General features: G+C 38.2%; 1 protein-coding gene across 1 annotated transcript in view; it reads left to right on the forward strand.

Moving 5' to 3' along the window:
* Window positions 1–15,072, forward strand: part of LOC145258153 (cubilin-like) — a 409,766-nt gene that overhangs the window by 84,669 nt on the left and 310,025 nt on the right. Inside the window, exons 17-18 of the mRNA XM_080115944.1 lie at window positions 9,011–9,242; window positions 11,544–11,728. Of these exons, the coding sequence (XP_079972070.1) occupies window positions 9,011–9,242; window positions 11,544–11,728 (417 nt within the window). The remainder of the gene's footprint in view (window positions 1–9,010; window positions 9,243–11,543; window positions 11,729–15,072) is intronic.

Below are 15,072 nucleotides of genomic sequence, written 5' to 3' on the forward strand. Positions count from 1 at the left end.
GACAGGAAAACAAATGAACATATATCTAAAGTAATGGCAGAAACACTAGAGGATGACCTCCAATCAGTAGTGGAATGAGAACAAAAATGGATGGTAACGTTCAATGCCACCAAGACAAAACTGGTTTCATTCAATAATTACAAGAAACCTTCTCTACCACCTATAGCAATGGCCAACGACTCTTTATCTGAGAGTACGTCTCTCAAGCTCCTTGGCCTAACGTTCACAGGAAACATGAGTTGGAACAATTACATCGAGGGCATTGCCAGGGCCGCTGCAAGGAAGGTGGGCTCTCTCTACCGTGCTAGAAAACTTCTAACACCCGAAAGTATCCTGTACCTCTATAAGGCCACTATTCGCCCATGTATGGAGTATTGCTGTCATATTTGGGCTGGTGCATCGGCTACTAGTCTCTCGCTCCTTGACAGGGTTCAAAAGAGAGTCGCAAATCTGATAGGCTCTAAACTGGCATCTAAACTTCAGCCTCTGTCCCATCGTCGAAACGTTGTATCACTCTGCCTGTTCTACAAGTATTATAATGGTGAATGCTCTGAAGAACTGCAAGCACTTTTGCCCCCACGACGTGAACACCCTCGACAGACCTGACAAGCTGCAAAATCCCACCCCCACACTGTAGAGATCCCTAGATGTAAAAGATCTCTCTACTCCAGTAGTTTCTTCCCAGAACTGCTAGACTTTGGAATTCCATTCCAGGTCACTGCTTCCCCAACTGTACTGACATGCAGAAGTTCAAGTGCAACGTGAACCAACATCTCGCTGCCCTAATCCCTACATAGTACCCCAGTAGATGTTTCCCCTGATAGTAGCCCCCTACACCAAAGTGGCAATGTGCCTTGTTTGGGGTGAAAATGTAATAATAAAAAAAAAATACTAATCTCCAGATTCATGTATTAAGTGGTTTTAATGTCCATCAAAGAAGTTAGCTTGGTTTTTGAGTTTGATGCAGCTGGTAGCAGCACACATAATTTTTCTATAGATCATTGCCTTTCACGACCAGTGACGTTCCCAACCTACATCCTAGATTGTGAAGATTAGCAAGCCTCACTTCCAGATCTATTCCTAACTACAATAGTGTATTGTGCAAAGCAAACATTAAAGCACATGTTCCCACACAAAAGTACGATAACAAGCCCCACTCTCCCAATGATTGACTTCAACTTGTGCAGCTGCCATTGTGCAAAGGGCAGCATGCTTTCCATCAATTTGTTTGCCATAAGTCAAGTACTAAGAGAAGCTAGAAATAATTAGAAGAGTGAAATATCAGCAACCAAGGGAAGACATATCGAAATGACCAGGAAACGTACTGAGGTACAGAAACCAGAAACTCATAATGGACAATCAACAATTACCCCACTATCCAACAAACATGAGGTTGCTTGCACGGTAACTAAGAAGGCCGATCTGCTTGCCTAGTAGTTCGCCTCCAATTCCACCTTTGACACTCAAAACCACTGCCTTCTAAATTTCCCTTTGCAGACAAGAGTCACACTTATAGACATGAAAACCACTCCTTCTCATGTCCGTGATACCATAAAAACCTAGACATCTCCAAGGTATGTGGATCTCATCTCTGATATACTAATTAAAAAATGCTCTCCTGAGCTAGCCTGTGTCGTCTTCAAGCTCTTCCACAAATGACTAGTTGCATCTTGCTTCCCTGATAGAAAATTGCCTCTGTGGAACCAGCATTCAAGAATTCTGGCAAAAGAACTGACTCTTTTAATTATTGACTCTTCAGTCTCCTCTCCTCTTTGATTAATGCCTCAATGATTTTAGCAATCAAGCGCTAGCCCATCACCTTGTAAATACTAAAGGTTTTTTTTTACCACACGATGGAGTTAGGTAAGCCCCTTCTACTAAACATATACCATGCACTGGATAAGGTCGGGGAAGTCGGGGCTGTAGCCCTTGATATTTCCAAAGCTCTTGACAAAGTCTGACATAAAGGGATTCTCATGAAAATTAATCCTATTCTGGACAAATACTCAATATAATCGGATCCTTCTTGGACAAGAGAAAAATCCAGGTTGTCCCCGATGGCTGTGTATCTAAACAACATAATATTAATACAGGTGTGCCTCAGGAGGAGATCCTTGGACCTTTATTATTCTTGATAATGATAAAATTGCATTCGAGATGGGTATATTTGCTGATGGCACCACACTCTATAACAGAGATGAGGGGGAAAACGAATGTACGCATACACAAAGCAATGGTGTAAACCTTAGAAAACGACTTTCAGGAATGGGGCCATAAATGGATGGTAACGTTAAATGCTATTAAAACTTCTTTCCTTTAACAACTAAAAAAAGTCTTCTCTGAAAAATAAAACACTGCTTGAAAAGACAAATAGAACCATAACTGATAGATCATCCTTCAAACTCATACATTGATTGCCATGACAAACAATCTGCTACCTCAAAGCGCTTCATCCAAACGACAATATGAATTGGAGTAAATACATTGAGGACATTGCCAAGGCTGCTGCAAAGAAGGTGGACTCTCTCTCTATCTAGAAAATAGTATATCTTTACAAGGCCGCAATTCACTAATGCATGGAGCATTGTTGCCACATCTGGGCTGATACATCTACCAGACAGATATATGCATGGATTTGAAATGTAACATGGTCCCCTTAACTAGAGAACACAGTTTAGAATCAGATGGCCAAGCCTTCATATGCTTTAGACTATCCTTACAACACTGATTAGTCCTCATTCATATATATATATATATATATATATATATATATATATATATATATATATATATATATATATATATATTATTAAAAGGTAAACACATTTGGTCGCTACAAACAGCCATCTGTTTCAGTCAATGGTACTTCATCAGGCGACCCTGAACCATCTGACGCTAATGATGGTTCAGGGGCACCTGATGAAGTATAATTGACTGAAACAGATGGCTGTCTGTAGCGACCAAATGTAAGTGTTTACCTTTTAATAAATAAATAAAAATATATTTTTCTCTTGTTATTGAACACTATCTGACAACCTTGTTAGGTTTATTAGTTACTACTTTTGAATATCTCAAACTTGGATATATATATATATATATATATATATATATATATATATATATACTGAAAGAATGAAAAACTAGTGTCTGTGGGTATCAAAAATGCTTATTATAATTATAATTATTTCTGCCTCTTTAAGAAACATGTTTCTTAACTGTTGAGCACTGTTTGCAAATGAAAAGTCGGTCAGCTGGCCTATGTGCAAAACCGTGACCTCCAATAACTCGATCATTATAGATCGACATTTAATAATGTTTATGCCGTTATAAATGTTTAAATTCACTTGAATATCATTGCGGTTGACAGGAGGCTTTGTGGTTATGTTCCTTGCGAATGGAGACAGAGATGTCTTCATTGTAGGGTTCGAATCCCATGACCAGTGGTAATCGTAAATTCCTGCATTTATAATTCCAGAACGATGAAACACTAGGTGTCTGTAGGTATTAAAAATGATTATTTATCATATATATATATATATATATATATATATATATATATATATATATATATATATATATAGGCTCCTTCAGTCTTTGACGGACTATGGATACCCACCATAGGGGTGTATGTGCATGAAAGTTTTGTGACAGGAAGAGCGCAATCTCCAACCACACCTCTCCTGAGTCGACATTGTTAATACTAGTGGCAAGTGAAGTGTATGTTCAGGATGACTGAAAACCAATTCTGAGATAAACGGAGAGCACATATAGCACCTAGAATTCCCAAATGGTCATCCATCTGACACTAACCAGGCTCAACGTTGTTTAACTTTGGTAATCTGATGAGAAGCAGTGTGTCAATGTGCTTATGCTATATATATATGTTTGTTGTTCCTTTGTTATTTATTTTTTCTAAAATCCGATTGCTGCATCGGAAAGGCCAGTTAAAAATACATAATATACTTTGTTATTTTCTTTAATTTAATCCCTTTTTTAGAATTTATTAGACAAAATTTAACTTTTATTTTACCGTGCCAATAAATATGATCATCACTGTATATATATATATATATATATATATATATATATATATATATATATATAATGGCGACCTTCATTATATTTAATTAATGGTTCCCACATAAGAATTGCTAACATACCAATACACACACTCTCTACCATCTTGATTATTGTTATATATGACTCCCTCACTGTTGACATAAAGACATGAAACAATTTTTAATCCGTTGCACCAAAGGTCCATGAGAAGATTGTAGTATGAATTTTTGAAGCTTTAAAGATTTTTTCATGCTTCAAATTTTTAATATATTCAAACATATATATTCAAGCTTGTTGACGAGATAGTCGATAATTTTGTTGAGATTTGTCAGATCCTAGACGCCGGCTTTTTTTGACTGAATCTAAACCCAAAGAAGCAAGCCAATCAGAATTTGGCACAGGTGTGTGATGTAGGGTAATTGATTGGCTGCAGTTTCCTTAACAGTTTTCAGGCGGTCCATGTTCTGAGCAAAAAATATAGCTGATGGTGACAATTCTAAACATAGTTGCATTATACATTTGTTACGAGAACAGGTCACCTATTCTTATAAGTAAGAATGAGATAGGATAGTCCGAGAATTCGAACCTGGGAAGCTAGGTTTGGAATTAAGATTCAGGAGAGTTTAAAATAAATAGCAGATATGTTTGTTGAAAAGGAATTCGTTGTTTAGAAATGTTATTGTGAAAAAGGAATTTGATGATTCAATTCTGTTTATGAAAATGAAATTAAAATAAGGAATTTAAAAACGAACAATAGAAAATGTTATACATTATTGAAAAATAGGCTAGTCGAAAAAATAGTGTAGAAGAAGAAATGTGTGAACAATGCATGTGAATTCAGGACACGTGAGTCGGGCACATGCTTGGACATGGAAAAAACGAACACGGGAAGCATGGGATCAAGATGTACGTCTGGGCCATGCAACGACGTCATAGTTAAGAGAAGAGTTCTCAATATAGTTGGAGTTTTAGTGAGACAAAGAGAGAGCGTCGAGACAGAGTCGAGACAAGATCGGACAGTCGGACAGACAGAGCTGATATTGGTCAGAAGGAATCTCCCTTTGGAAGCGAAAGGTTAGAAGTTGAAATTATGTAAGACTTTGAATTTCTTGATGTGAAATCATTGACCGGTCAAGAAATAAAGGAACGCTATCATTTTGTAACTGCCGTCTTGTGTTGTGTTATTCTACAAAAAAGTAAAAAGGTAAAGTGAATTTGTATTTATATGAACTTGTGTCCCACTCATCTGTATAATGAACTTTGTGTATGAACACATCTAAGTAATGTGTCTCTGCATCATCTAAAGAATGTGTCTCCCTCAGCGATTATAAGTAATGTCTGTTCCTCCTCATGTGATAAAAGAACTGATAATTATCATCTCTAATAGAACATTCACACAAATGTATAAATGTATCTCTTCTTCTATCCCCCTCTCATTGTGTATTACAAGTCTCTATTAAAATGTGCCTGTCTCTCTTTATATATACCCGTTATGTATCTCTCTCCAATCGGAACACTCAAATACACTATATAATATTCCCCCCCCCCCTAATATGAACACCCAGTATGCAACACATTAATTTAGATAGGTGTCTGGAGAGTTGCTAACAAACGTCTTGCTAAATGATGCTAAGAGATACACCCTCGAATATCTTGACAATTTTAAAACTGTACTTTGTTCAATGCAAATGGTTGCTGACAGTAATACATGTATCTGGTCTACAAATAGACTTCCTGATGTTACTATTTTAGAGGGAATATGTTGATACTGGATTATTTATTCCAGAATGCATGGTAGTACACTTGTCCGCTGCATTCAGTTACCAGTATGTGGCCCATTGCTTCATCGTTTACAGATCTGATTGCAGGAAGGCTTTATACAATGAAAGATTTGTCCTTTTTTATCTCAAGGGTAATAATTCATATTATTTAGATTATTCAGACTACTCTTCTCATCTTGAGTGTTATTTTTATAAAGTTTCGGCCGATGTAACCTCCAGCCTTCTTCAGGTGTCTCTTGGCAAACTCTGGAATCATTCTGCCAAAGTCTGAAATCTCGAATGGAACCCTTTATTTAATTCATAGGACATCATACTCTCATTCCGATAGTCATCATCAGATGAAAGTCTTAAGTAATTCACAATAATATTCTGAATATCGTCCGCACTGAGTATTGAACCTATAAGTGTCAATTACAACTAAATCTTACCTATTACTTTATCTGTTACATCATGGATCTGCAAGAAGGTCAGAGATTGCATCGGCTGAAACGTTGTGAAAATAACACTCGGGATGAGAACTGTAGTGCGAATAATTCAAATTTATAAAATGACATCAAATTTGCTTCATCATAAAATTCGACTTCTTTTGAGATTTTCATGAATTCATATAAGCACGCAGATTTATTATTATAAATCATTCAATACGGCTCGATCTAAAACTGTCCAACCACTTTATTACAACCCAGTTGCTTATCTAACCTAACTCGCCAAGAGATACACCCTCGACCAGCCAGACAGGTTTAAAAATGTGATTTGTTCAATGCAAATGGTTGCTGACAGTAATACGTAAATCTAGTTAACAAGAAGACGTGTTGGTATTAGCATTTTGGTGGGAGCATGTGCACATTGAATTATTCCTCCCAGTTTCTTATCTGACGTAACTCCCTCTAAAATTGTCAGCAACTCCATTCCCAAGCTAGTTTCCTTAAAGATCACCCGCTTGATCTTTACTGATCCCTATCTAAAATATATCCTGTTTATTATGTGATACTTACAGTTTGACATCAAATCTGTTTCATCACTAGATTTAGCCTCAATTTGTTGCATCTTAACCATTGTTTATTTGAGTAATTTCAAATCAACAGTTCAATTTCAGTCATGATTCGTTTTCTTTTTCAACTGAATTATCAGTGTCCATCCGTGTTCTCCGAGACTGAGGATAAGCCACAATCAAAATGTCAGTTGCATTTTTCTTGAATTACTTAACATTCGATTGATCAACTCAGCACGTTCCCACAAAAGAAAAATGATCGTCTTGAAAGGCAAAAACAGTGGAACTAAGAGAGAGACACTTATTTATAAGCACATGGCTTACTTATATTACGCCATTTGACAATTTTACAAATATGTCTACTCTATCCAAAGCTTCTGTCAAGACTCTCAAATTCTTACATCAATTGCTCTCAATCTCTTATCCGACATAACATCCACCTAATATCTCAGCAAGTATGCCTATGGCAGGATCTTTTTTCTGAAATGTCACCTACTTGATATTGATCACGCCTTGTCTAAAATGCATCCTGTTTATAACTTATTCCTGCCTAATATATTTTAAGTAATATATCTAGAAACTGACACACTCGCTAATATTCAACAGATTTATATTCATATAAAATAAACATAAGAGAGAGAGAGAGAGAGAGAGAGAGAGAGAGAGAGAGAGAGAGAGAGAGAGATAGTTACTTATTTATAAGTGCTCAGTTTAATTATTTGACACCCTGTTTACAATACATCCTGTTTATGACTCCTTTCTGCCTAATATCAAGATCTCCAGTCATGGTATAGCTGGAAATGTCTTCTCAAATATGAAATCATTTCTCTCTGATAGGTTCTTAAGAGTAGTGGTTGATGTGCAGAAATCAGAAACTCTCAGTATTAATCCTGGAGTCCCTCAGGGGTCCATCATGGGTCCAACTCTCTTCCTGATCTACATCTAGGATCTTCCAAACCACATCCTTAGATCATTCGTTGACATTTATGCTGATGACACTACCATGTATGGTAGCACTTCAAAGACTGTAAACGACCAAGTTCTTTCTGACTGTCTCTCTTCTGATCTTGAGCACGTGGTACAATGGGGGAAAAAGTGGCTGGTTACTTTTAATGCATCTAAAACTAAGCTTTTATCTTTACATCATCAACGCTCTGTTGCCCAGCTGCCATCAATCAAAATGAATGGCTCTCGTCTTGGGAAGGCTTTATGTTTTGACAAGCTTCTGGGCTGGATCTTTACTCCCCATCTGAAATGGAATACATATATCAAATCCGTTGCCAAAGTTGCTGGAAAAATGGTGGGATCCTTCTACCGCTTCAGTAGATATCTCACTCCTGATGCAATTCTCTACCTATATAAAAGCCGGATTCGGCCAACGATGTAGTACTGTTGCTACATCTGGGCAGGAGCTGCTAGAAGCAGCTTATCATGTCTTGACAGAGTTCAAAATAGACTTCGTAGCTTAGTGGGGGATGCCTTTTTCTCTTCCCTGCAACCTCTTTCCCACCGAAGAGACGTAGCGAGCCTGTCCCTGCTTTATCGTTATTTTCATGGCAGGTGTTCATCTGAACTTCAATCTATGCCCCCCCTCCCCAGACTTTCACGAAAAACACTCATCTAGCCAGAACCACTATCAACAATTTCCTACACTCTTTATTTGTGCCCACAGCTAAACGTAGATTCCATGAACAAAGCTTCTTTCTTAGAACTTTTCTCCTGTAGAACTCTATTCCGTTTCCTGCTTTCCAGCTGACTACAATCTGATTGTCTTCAAGTCCAATGTGAACAAATTCTTATTGAACCGTCCCCCTAAGTAATCCAAGTTGTAAAATTCCCACTAATGTTTACTATGCTAAAATCACAATGACTAATGCATACCGATTAACCATTATTCTCGATTGGCCTCTGGGCCTTGATAAGTGGTGACCCCCATGTAAAAAAAAAAACAAAAAAAAACCTAATATTTCTACAAAGTGACAAAACCACTTGAGATTCATATAAAAGTATAAAAGTATTCAGATAAAAAATAAATCATTAATGTTTTTTATTTTGTCCGGTGGTTTGACCCCCTGTTTACTATACATCCTGTTTACGACTCCTACCTGCCTAATATATTTTAACTAATATTTCTACATTTCAATGAAAAATAAGTCATTAATGTTTTTTATTTTGTCAGGTGGTTCAGCTAAATTTTACCAATTTGCATACTGAATGTCATTACGATTGGCTTGATGTCATTGATAGTGAACACAGATACGGTAATCGTATTGGACGATACTGTAACTTGAATAATATACCAAATAATGGTATTATAAACAGTACTGGAAGTGGGATTCTATTGTGGTTCCATTCGGATCGGTCTATTGCTTATGAAGGGTTTAATGTCAGCTGGACATCTCAAGAACCACGTAAGTACCTGCTTCTGCCGAGGTTTGATCTTCCTCTGAATTCATCAGAACTAAACATGTTTAAGATTCATAATACATCTCATATTATTTCTATCCATTTGATGCTGCATAAGTCTTCTAAATTTGCATTATAAAAAGTTCAAAAATATAAAGTTATTTAACCTACAAATGTATATTTGCGCATGCATACAAATAACATGTTTAGTCGACTTAAGCCTGCCAAGTTCCAATTTAAAAAAATAAATTTGACCCCCTAGCAGCTACTTTTACCGAATAAAAACCAAATCAAATTTGTCCCACATGTCCAAATCCCCTATGTATCAATTTTCAAGTCTGTAGACCAAAAATTGACAGAGGAGTTTGGTAAAAACCGTTTCTCACACAGAAAGACACGGTCACTTATATATATGACTAAAATACCTAGCACAGATGGAATGATTTATGTTCAGGCTTTATCTTCCTCTGAATTTCATCAGAACTAAACATGTTTAAGATTCATAATACATCTCATATTATTTCCCTCCATACAACACATGTTTTCAACCCTCATTGACCAGGTCTCACTTCCATATATCATCACCCTGCATCCACATGCCTGGTGAACTCTTCCCTCGATTGAAAGTGGTAAGCTCTGCTGGTTAGTAATAGCAGATTGTTTTACCGAATTTACCTAGTAATCATATATATTTGGTTGATTTTTTATCTACAAAATGATAAAAAAATGACAGATTAAAACAAAAATGCATTATTATTATTATTATTATTATTATTATTATTATTGGTCCCCCGACAAAAGGAGGGTGGACCTGTAAATTCACCCTTGTCTGTTCGTTCGTTCGTCTGTACATACTTTTTCTCAATAACAACGTCTTGGGATTTTTTGAAATTTTGCACAAACATTAAACATGATATGAGTAAAAAAGTTACAGAACGGATTTTCCGGGAAAACTCTGGTTGCCCCCTCCCTCCGTAGGGGTGCCTTTCAGGTTAAAATGACTAAAATTGACACTTTTGTGCTTATTGAAAAAAATTGAGGCTTTGGATTTTGATAAAACTTTTTGAAAAGTTGTAACTAACTGATTTCTATATAATTTTGTTTGTCTATACTTCACGATAACTCTTGGGTTTTCCCCAGGGACTCTTTTAGGGCTAATAAAAACACTCCATTTTTGGGACTATTTTACCAAATTCATCCAAAATTTTCTGTGTATGTCTATTTAGCAGTTTTGCATAGTGATGAACTCAAATTTAAATATGTTAAGGCCTTGGGGACTTTTGGGGCTAAATGGGGGAGGGGGGGGGCAAATGGTGGATTTAGTCATTTCTTTCTTTGCATCGTTCAGAACTCAAATCGACATATGTTAAGGACTAAAACTGTACCGTTTGTTCATTTTCACCAGGATTTGACGTCCCCTGGGGACTTTTAGGGCTAAATTGGGGAGTGGGGAATTCTGAACTTGAACTGAGTGGCATTTTGTAGGAGGTTAAATTTCTTCATTGTGAGCAATAGGACGGAAGATTGAGGTACTCTTTTGTTATGCAATATTTTTCTGTTTATTCTTATAATAGTGATAGTACAGAAGTACCGATCGGTTGTATAGTTTGAGGCCTCTCGCCAAATCATGGAAATGCCAAAGTTCTTAGAATTTCGCCTGTCCTTGCTCCACCGACAGAGATGCTCTGTGCATCTTTTACAAACCAGAAGAGATGCCCAATTTTTGTCTTGATTACCAAGCTCCACGCCAAAATATGCATGGTAAATGCATTTCACAAAGCTGATGACATCATTGCGTCTCAGTGCAAGTGTGTATTCACCACAAAGGAAACAAAAGAACATCATATTTGCACACTTTCTTCCAGTCGCCATTCTTATTAACTGACAAAAATAAAAAGTGAAAATGTATGTTTTGGCTTTAAAAACCAGGAAAAATTGAGAAACTTACCATGGGCTGTTACTTCCGCTATTAGCAGTAGTTTTTTTTTTTTTCATTATTTTTTTTAAATTTTAGTAAACTGAACATTGGAATTAATAGATAGTTATACATGTGATTTTGTAAATATTATTAAATGGGAAGATTCAGTATTTAATTATATTTTTCGGATTAAACTGCGTGTTCGATCATTTAATATGAATCACTTTACCGACTTTCAAATAAACAATGATTTTGAGGTATGATAAATTAAGAAATAGAAAGACATTTGAAAATGTTCACGTTATAATTTTACAAATATCTATATCAAGTTTTGTATTTACAATATTCATTCATTGACCCCCCTTCTTTCTCTCTTTATTAATTGAAGAATGTGGTTATGATATCCACGGAAAGTCCCATGGTCTGTTGAAGAGTCCGAAATATCCAGACAACTATCCTATTTATCGGACCTGTCAGTGGACCATCATTATGGATCCTGGCCAAAGAATCTCCATCATGTTCACCACTTTTCAAATGGAAGACCATCGGACTTGCAACTATGATTATCTTGAGGTAATTATTGATTTATATTAACATGTAAAACAATATAATTTGTTATAGATATTATAAGTGTGAAAAAAGCCAGTTTTTGTCTTTCTCTTTCATGAACTACCCTTTCGTCTCTCTCTCTATCTCTCGTCTGTTTCTGTCTCTCTCTCTCTCTCTCATCTCTCTGTTCCTCGGTATAGCCTCTCTTATCTCTCTGTTCCTCGGTATAGCCCCTCTTGTTTCTTTGTTCCTCGGTATAGCCTCTCTTGTCTCTCTGTTCCTCGGTATAGCCTCTCTTGTCTCTCTGTTCCTCGGCATAGCCTCTCTTGTCTCTCTGTTCCTCGGTATAGCCTCTCTTATCTCTCTGTTCCTCGGTATAGCCTCTCTTGTCTCTCTGTTTCTCGGTATAGCCTCTCTTGTCTCTCTGTTCCTCGGTATAGCCTTTCTTGTCTCTCTGTTCCTTGGTATAGCCTCTCTTGTCTCTCTGTTCCTCGGTATAGCCTCGCTTTTCTCTCTGTTCCTCGGTATAGCCTCTCTTGTCTCTCTTTTCATGGGTATAGCCTCTCTTTTCTCTCTTTTCATCGGTATAGCCTCTCTTGTCTCTCTGTTCCTCGGTATAACCTCTCTTGTCTCTCTGTTTCTCGGTATAGCCTCTCTTATCTATTTGTTCCTCGGTATAGCCTCTCTTGTCTCTCTGTTCCTTGGTATAGCCTCTCTGGTCTCTCTGTTTCTCGGTATAACCTCTCTTGTCTCTGTTCCTCGGTGTAGCCTCTCTTGTCTCTCTGTTCCTCGGTATAACCTCTCTTGTCTCTCTGTTCCTCGGTATAACCTCTCTTGTCTCTCTGTTCCTCGGTATAGCCTCTCTTGTCTCTCTGTTCCTCGGTATAGCCTCTCTTATCTCTCTGTTCCTCGGTATAGCCTCTCTTGTCTCTCTGTTCCTCGGTATAGCCTGTCTTATCTCTCTGTTCCTCGGTATAGCTTCTCTTGTCTCTCTGTTCCTCGGTATAGCCTCTCTTATCTCTCTGTTCCTCGGTATAGCCTCTCTGGTCTCTCTGTTTCTCGGTATAGCCTCTCTTGTCTCTCTGTTCCTCGGTATAGCCTCTCTTGTCTCTGTTCCTCGGTATAGCCTCTCTTATCTCTTTGTTCCTCGGTATAGCCTCTCTGATCTATCTGTTCCTCGGTATAGCTTCTCTTGTCTCTCTTTTCATAGGTATAGCCTCTCTTTTCTCTCTTTTCCTCGGTATAGCCTCTCTTGTCTCTCTGTTCCTCGGTATAGCCTCTCTTGTCTCTCTGTTCCTCGGTATAGCCTCTCTTATCTTTCTGTTCCTCGGTTTAGCCTCTCTTATCTCTCTGTTCCTTGGTATAGCCCCTCTTGTTTCTTTGTTCCTCGGTATAGCCTCTCTTGTCTCTCTGTTCCTCGGTATAGCCTCTCTTGTCTCTCTGTTCCTCGGTATAACCTCTCTTGTCTCTCTGTTTCTCGGTATAGCCTCTCTGATCTATCTGTTCCTCGGTATAGCCTCTCTTGTCTCTCTGTTCCTCGGTATAGCCTCTCTTGTCTCTCTGTTCCTCGGTATAGCCTCTCTTTTCTCTCTGTTCCTCGGTATAGCCTCTCTTGTCTCTCTGTTCCTCGGTATAGCCTCTCTTGTCTCTCTGTTCCTCAGTACAGCCTCTCTTGTCTCTCTGTTCCTCGGTATAGCCTCTCTTATCTCTCTGTTCCTCGGTATAGCCTCTCTGATCTATCTGTTCCTCGGTATAGCTTCTCTTGTCTCTCTTTTCATGGGTATAGCCTCTCTTTTCTCTCTTTTCATCGGTATAGCCTCTCTTGTCTCTCTGTTCCTCGGTATAGCCTCTCTTGTCTCTCTGTTCCTCGGTATAGCCTCTCTTGTCTCTCTGTTCCTCGGTATAGCCTCTCTTGTCTCTCTGTTTCTCGGTATAGCCTCTCTTGTCTCTCTGTTCCTCGGTATAGTCTCTCTTGTCTCTCTGTTCCATCGGCATAGCCTCTCTTATCTCTCTGTTTTTTTCGGTATACCTTTTCTTGTCTCTCTGTTCCTCGGTATAGCCTCTCTTGTCTCTCTGTTCCTCGGTATAGCCTCTCTTGTCTCTCTGTTCCTCGGTATAGCCTCTCTTGTCTCTCTGTTCCTCGGTATAGCCTCTCTTATCTCTGTTCCTCGGTATAGCCTCTCTTATCTCTGTTCCTCGGTATAGCCTCTCTTATCTCTCTGTTCCTCGGTATAGCCTCTCTTGTCTCTCTGTTCCTCGGTTTAGCCTCTCTTGTCTCTCTGTTCCTCGGTATAGCTTCTCTTGTCTCTTTGTTCCTCGGTATAGCCTCTCTTGTCTCTCTGTTCATCGGTATAGCCTCTCTTGTCTCTCTGTTCCTCGGTTTAGCCTCTCTTATCTCTTTGTTCCTCGGTATAGCCCCTCTTGTCTCTTTGTCCCTCGGTATAACCTCTCTTGTCTCTCTGTTCCTCGGTATAGCCTCTCTTGTCTCTCTGTTCCTCGGTTTAGCCTCTCTTATCTCTTTGTTCCTCGGTATAGCCCCTCTTGTCTCTTTGTCCCTCGGTATAACCTCTCTTGTCTCTCTGTTCCTCGGTATAGCCTCTCTTGTCTCTCTGTTCCACACACACACAAAAGTCAATATTCCAAATTTCAAGATGTTGACCAACTTACCGTTTATTTCTCTATGTTAATGGAAAAAAAGAATAACTCTGTCGTGTTTTATCAGACGTGCTCGAAAAATGACTTGTTGCCAAAAACACACACACACATATGTATGTATGTATGTATGTATGTATGTATGTATATATAAAGAGAATTTGAATGTTTACTAGATGCTATTCGCGAGTGTCTAAGGTCTCTCTTTAGTTGTGTTTGTCATAAGGATACTTTTCACTCCAAGTAAACCCTGATTAAATATTCCAAAAAAGATCTCAGTATGACGAACTCACATTGGCTTTTACGAGGAATGCTGCATCTTCTCCAAGTGATTTTACCTCAAGTAATAGCACAAAGCTGGACACTCCACCAGACGTGAGGAATTATTGTCCTGTTATCCAGTAAAACAAAAAGACCACAAGAAAGTCATAACAAAGTCAAATGGTCAGTTAAGGAAAGGAAAATTATACCCTTAATTTCTTTGCTTACTCAGTGCCCTAAGAGCAGACTTCTTGGCCTTCGGGCCAAGATCAAAGTAGAATATATGTTCTTCAGATACTACACTTAAATTTCTTGTTCTCTGTTAGTGGAGGAGAAATCCTTCACGACTGAGACATTTCTTTTCCTTTTCCCCATGTTAAAAAAGCGACCCTGGTGTCTAACCCTGTTCCGTGGGGAGGCATTGTAAATAGGAACTCGGTGTTTGAGAGGTAAAG

This window comes from Euprymna scolopes, chromosome 33 (assembly GCF_053919585.1).
Source record: "Euprymna scolopes isolate OS-2025 chromosome 33, ASM5391958v1, whole genome shotgun sequence".
NCBI classification, from domain to species: Eukaryota; Metazoa; Mollusca; class Cephalopoda; order Sepiida; family Sepiolidae; genus Euprymna; species Euprymna scolopes.